The sequence below is a fragment of the Leptopilina heterotoma genome, unplaced genomic scaffold, assembly GCF_015476425.1.
Source record: "Leptopilina heterotoma isolate Lh14 unplaced genomic scaffold, ASM1547642v1 Lhet_21, whole genome shotgun sequence".
NCBI classification, from domain to species: domain Eukaryota; kingdom Metazoa; phylum Arthropoda; class Insecta; order Hymenoptera; family Figitidae; genus Leptopilina; species Leptopilina heterotoma.
In genome coordinates, this window is record NW_025110925.1 from 146,853 (window position 1) to 153,028 (window position 6,176).

The 6,176-nt window shown below is 28.5% G+C and overlaps 1 protein-coding gene across 2 annotated transcripts; it reads left to right on the plus strand.

The window, feature by feature from the left end:
- The first annotated feature begins 1,167 nt into the window (after positions 1–1,167).
- LOC122501467 lies at positions 1,168–6,125 on the plus strand. Of its 2 annotated transcripts, XM_043610950.1 has the most exons (6): positions 1,170–1,494; positions 3,237–3,370; positions 3,682–4,009; positions 4,442–4,857; positions 5,236–5,454; positions 5,801–6,125. In XM_043610950.1, exons 1-6 carry the CDS (start codon positions 1,255–1,257, stop codon positions 5,976–5,978), a joined length of 1,515 nt encoding a protein of 504 aa, XP_043466885.1. In that variant the 5' UTR covers positions 1,170–1,254; the 3' UTR covers positions 5,979–6,125. The 2 variants fall into 2 exon arrangements, with proteins under 2 accessions (XP_043466886.1, XP_043466885.1); XM_043610951.1 differs by lacking the exon at positions 5,236–5,454 and having other exon boundaries at positions 1,168–1,494.
- Positions 6,126–6,176: the final 51 nt, after the last annotated feature.

Consider the following 6,176-nt stretch of genomic DNA (forward strand, 5'->3'; position numbering starts at 1 on the left):
CCTGTACTCAATATTTTTTCAATCTAATTTTTTTTTAAGGTGACATTGTATAAAGATATTCTGTCAATATTGCACAAAATATTATAAACAAACAATTATGAATGTCCATTATTGAATGAATTATGAACCTATTGTAACTTTCTTCATGTGTTGATAATATATTTAGTTATATATGATTCAACAACGCTACTCACAAGATTCAAATTTATGTATAGTTTGAAATATCTATTATACGATTTATAAAATTCTTTATATTCTTCTGATGCTTTTGTTAATAACAAACGATTTCTTGTTTTAATAAATTTTTTTAAATACGAGAATTATTAAGTTTTATTTAGAATGACTATTCATATATCTGCATAATTAGATTTATAATAATTTATAATAATCTCTTGCAATCATTATTTTCTGTTTTCGGTTGTACGCTTTCTGCTGACAATGTTCTTCACCCAAATACTGCTTTTCAGTTTAGTTAGTTATAAATTCGGCTAAACTAGATTTCGTTAAAATTCACATTATATCGAACCAAAATGTGTTAAAATAAAATTGAGTTAAATTAAATTTCGGCTAATTTAACGTTCGAAAAAATAAACAAATCAATCATTTTTAAATTTTATAAGTTAAGGCGCAGACGCGGCTCGGCCGCCTGTCTGCAGGTTGTCATGGTAACACATAAGAGTGAGAGAGTCAGAAAATTCAAATTAAATGTTTTCTCTCTCAGCGACACAGCCAGCGTTCTCCATTGTGAACTCTACCTAAAGACGCTCTCACAGCTCTGCATGCATGCCAATGCATGCATAGTTGTCATGGTAACACATGAGAGTAAGTAAGTCAGAAAATTCAAATTTCATGTTTTTTCTCTCTTACTCTCATGCTGGCAGTAGAGCTGTGCGAGCGCCTTAAGGGCTAAAGTTTCACTCCATCAGCACTTTCAGCCAGTGTTGGGAAGTGACGCGTCACTCGAGGTTTTTGACGTAAAATACTTGGTTTTTTGCATAGGTAAAATACGTATTTTACCCCCCTCCCCCAAAAAATACATTGTGTATAAAACTTTTGAAGTAAAATACGAGGTATTTTACTGTAAAAATCCATGTAATTTACCTGAGGTATTTTACGCGCCCAACCCTGCTTTCAGCAGGTCCGTCTCTGTCTTTAATGATTTCATGAAAAGGAACCCATGGGAAAAGCATGTATGCACAATGCACATGGGTATGCATGTGATGCATGTATACCGAATAATGTTTATATTGTATAATGTTTACATTTAGTTTAAAATTAAAATTACCAAAATGTAGGGGTATAATGACAAGACTAAATGTTCATACACAAAAGAAAGAAAAATATAATTATTTTACATCAGAAAATGTTATGGATTACCGTACTTTTATTGAAGAATTTCGAACAAATAGTTTTTCATTTGAAACTGTATTGAAGTACAGAATAGTTTTGAAAACTCCTATAAATGTTTTACAAGAAAATTATGCTTTATGCAAGGTAAGTTAAACTTTTTCTTTAAAATGCTATATTCATGTTTTAATTGGTAAATTTATATTGCTAAATAATAGAATAATCGGTTTGAGGTTAGAATACGACATTGTATATATATACTTATAAATTTATAATTTCTAAATTCAAATATAACTTTATTTATGAGTTAGTTAATTAAGAAAATGAACCTTATTAAAGTTATTTTTAATTAGCCCTTTTTAAAGGGCGTCTAATATTAGAATAAGTAATTATCAAAAGAAAAAAATTGCTACCGGGTTGAAGAATTATTAATTTAGTAGAAATTTCGTGATTTTTGGAAAATCAGTGAGAAAAAAATAACAACTTCTGTTTCCCCACCTTTTTTTATTTTAGGGCTTGGAGGGTTTACTTGGGTTAAAAATAAACAAGAAAAATTTGTATCCTAAAGTTTTTAGAGAAATTTTTTTTTTTAAATTTGTTCGTTGAATCAACGTTGGTAACTTCAGTTTCATCTGTTTTGATATTTTCTGATAAAAAATTTCATAATAAAAACGTAAATTTAGTTAAACTAGACTTAAAACTTTATAATTATCCTGATCAATTTGTTAACAAACATGTGAGAAAAAGAATTATTGAAACTAATAGTAGAACATTTTCAAATAATGTGAAGATGTTAAAAACTTTTTAATTCTTCTGATCAAATATTACACTTTTAACAGTATCTTTTATTAAATTTTCAAATAATATTAATAACAATAACAATAACAAATATAAGAAAATATCAAAAGATTACTTAAAACTTTTAACATTTTGTTGAGTATCTAATAATTTTGAGAGTGAATCAGAATATTCTTTAGGGTCAGGGAAAAAGTGAAAGTTGTGTTTGGAAATCAGGGAAAAATAAAGTTAAATTTTTGTGGCAACTTTTGTATATATAAATAAATAATATTTTTATCTTTATTTAACCAATTTTTATGGTCCCCTAAAAGTCCCCTATTTTTTAATTTTCAGTCCCCTATTTACCCTAAAATATTTTTTAGGGGCACTGTGAAGCCTGAGTTTAAACAATTTTTCAAAATTCGCTTGCTCGTGGGCTATGCTACGCTTCACAGTGTAGCACAGATTTAGAATAACGAAAAGTCGTCTTGGTTAAAAATTGTGGCTTGTAGAGTGATTTGAAACGAAAAAGTACATTTTTTTCAGAAAAGTTAAAAAAAAACTAAACTAACGTGGAGATTAATAAACCATGTATTAAAGGCCTGAGGACAATAAAAAATGGAAGCATACCTAGTAAACGAAAACTAATTGAAATGAATTAAAAAGAATTCACAAAGAGCTTTCGTGAATCCCGCTTTGTGACAAATACGAATTGGAGCCATGATGCAATTTTCCTGAATTCGTGAAACTGTATTGAACTTCCGAACCTTCTATCCGTACCAATTCACTGGACAAGTTTTGAGCCTTTAATTTTTTTCAATTCGTTAGCACGAATTCAATGCATTCCTTGGCCATTTCTTTCGAATGCGAATTCGTTTGGACAAATTGGTACATATTGAATTAAATTCAATTGAATATACAAAGAGCTTGAGTGAATCCCGCTTTGTGACAAATACGAATTGGAGCCTACCAAAAATGTTAATTCGTTTCAATTCATTTGAATTAGTTTTTTTTTACTGGGTAGATTGAGTTATTGAATTGAGATGCTCAATTCTGTGAAAGTCTGATGTACAACGTTTATTTTTATTTTATTTAGATAATGTCTTTTTCAGGAAAATAAGATAACATTCATGTCGCCATTAAATACTGCCACGTTATTATCCTTGCCGACACCAAGAATGCGCCATAATATTGGCATTCTCAAAGAATGTGGATCTATTAGGCTCACTGATTACAATGTAGCAAGGTAAATTTTGGAAATAAGTTTTTTATCACAGTTGATGCAGGGCAATAAATTAATAATGTTGGAATCCGATAAATTTTTAATTTTCAAGTCCGCCGCATTGAATTCGTAATCAGCGACCTCGGAAACCTTAGAGTAACATTTAAACATTCGGTTCCTTAGCTTAATATTGACATTTGTCACCTTCTTTCAGTAGAAGATTTCAAAATTTTAAGATAAACTGAATATCGGAAAACTGATTTCGAATATGCGCTTCTTAAATATTATACGAAAACTTTTCGTTTAGAAATTTAATGATAAATTTTTTTAAATAGATTACCAAGGCTGATGAAGTTGCAACTCGATACATTTAAAAATGTTGCACATATTCCGCAAAAAGTGAATGTTGCAGGAGAAATTCACAAAAACGTATTCTTGAAATCTTACAACTCCACAGTTTTTGAAAATCTTAATGAAGATATGACATTTTTTGAATTACGTTTTTTATTAATACCACACTATGTATATTGGAAGTTCAACATTTCTATAAGCAACCAAATCAAAAGATCAACAATGAGGAATATATTTTTATTTAAAAGCTGGCATTTGGTTAACGAAAACGTTGACTTCTTAAAAAACAATATTGGATTCAAGTATAATACTGTAAGTACTTTCGAAACAACTAATGTCTGGATCAAAAGTAGAGTCCTTAAATTAGAACATAATTGTTCATTAGGTTTTTAAATTTTATTTTTAGTTCAGTAACTTTGCATCACAAAATTCTTAAAGTTTTAGGAAATTTTATGAAAACTTGATCGATAGAACTTGATAAAAAAAATGGTGTCAGATTGTCAGGATTATTTTGACCCGGATTAAGAATTAATTTAAAGAACCTCCGCAATTCCCATGCAAAAATATCATTCGAATAATAATAATATTCAAAAAATCAAACGAATTGGTTCCTTTAATATTTCTGACTGCTGATTACGAATCTGAAGTCAGAATGTAAAAAATGATTTTGATTTTTAAAATTGATAAAAGTGGATGTAATATTACATTGTATTTGGGTGTAATGTAGTTTTTCGGTCATTTCAGAAATCCAACAATATGTATGCTGTAAAATGTGATTTAAACAATGTTAGAAGAATATGCGAGGAGATAAAGAATATTGATAAAATGACTATGAAAGAGGTTATTAATAAGTGTCCGCAAATATTACTTCAGTCGGCGGATAGTATTAAAGAATTTTTAACTTGGTATCGACGGAATCGATTAAAGGAGTATTTGATATTGAACAATTTAAAAGTTCTTTCATTAAACTCTGATGAAGCTATAAAGAATTTGGAAAAGATATTAAGGAACCCAGCTCTTGCGAACTTTCAAAATCATCCAAGATTTTTAAATTTACTATTTGTGAATCATGATTTAACAAAAAGAATAGCATATTTGGAATCAAATAATATGACAAAAAGTTGGAAGAATATTACGATATCATTCAGCGAAATGAACAAGTAAAAATTAACCTAGCTCTAAGGGTTCACACCACTTTGCAAACAGTCTTAAGCTTTATAAAAATTTTATTTTATTATAAAAAAATAAAAAAAAAAATTTTTTTTTTTAAAAAAACCTTCACCTGACATTGTTTAACAATGTCAGGTGAAGGTTTTTTTTGAATTGGAAAAATCAGAAGCGCGAAAAATAAAAAAGTGTGACAAAAGTTTCTGTTGTTTATTTACAGAGCGCTTTCTATAATTTTTACATATTTTTCAGATGTTTTACTTTCGAAATCCGTAAAAAAAAGATTTTTTCTAGTTGACAAAGTGGTATGAACCCTTAAGTTCTTAAAAAAATATAATTATATTCAACACTAACGTTTTTTCATTATTTAGGACTAATAAAAAAACTTTTAAAATGAAACTGATTAATTGCAAGGAATTTTTAAATATTGAATTTCCAAAACAAGGACCAGCTTTATTTGTGGAGCTTAGAAAGAATCCAAATTGGCATCGCATTGATTTATTTCAAATGTTTGAATCTATTCAGTATTTAAAGGAACATTTTTCCCTTGACGCTATTTCCAGTAATATTCACATAATTTTGTATGAAAGGTAATTAAACGGTAGATAATTTCTTCTTATTTAACAAATACAGTTCAGTGTTGAAAAGTTGAATTTAATTTAAGTTTTATTGCTCTACTTCTTGACCGGGTGATAGATTTTTCTTGAAGAGGAAATTCCCGGTCATAAAGAAAAAAACTCTTAAAAATTATCTTCAAGATTTCAATTCAATTAGTTTCGAGAAATTTTAAACTTTTTTTTATGTCGCACATATAATTTAATTTTAAATTCTTTGTTTTGCAAATTTTCATCATCCCTAAATATTTTGACGTGTTCTATTCTTATCAGGAAGTTTTATTTTCCGTTAGTTACAATCACACTACCGTTTTATTTTCAGGATCAGGATAGACAAGATTTTAAATTTCGTTCGCCATCGGTATAAGAATTACAGGGATCATGAGTTGTCACCATCGCAACATCTTGCATTATGTGTATACCATTTGGAAGTAGAATATCACTTTTCTGGTGATAGTATTTTGCACACAACAGACAAGCGAGTGGAGAACAAGAGTTAATTGTTAAATGGAATCTACCGCAATATTTACATGCAAGAAAGAGAACTGAAATCTATTTTGATAATGTTTTATTTATAAAAAGTGTATGAAAGCTAAAATGTAAGTGTTCATCTAGACCTATAATAAAATAATATACTTTGTTTTAAATAGCTTTTACGCTTTTATTTTATCATGGATATTTATTATTATCGGTTAACA

Coding starts and splice junctions, on each gene's coding strand:
- LOC122501467 (XM_043610950.1), top strand. CDS start 1,255: ATGTTTACATTTAGTTTAAAATTAAAATTACCAAAATGTAGGGGTATA. Junction 4,010..4,441: donor TTGGATTCAAGTATAATACT/GTAAGTACTTTC, acceptor CGGTCATTTCAG/AAATCCAACAATATGTATGC. Junction 4,858..5,235: donor TCATTCAGCGAAATGAACAA/GTAAAAATTAAC, acceptor TTCATTATTTAG/GACTAATAAAAAAACTTTTA.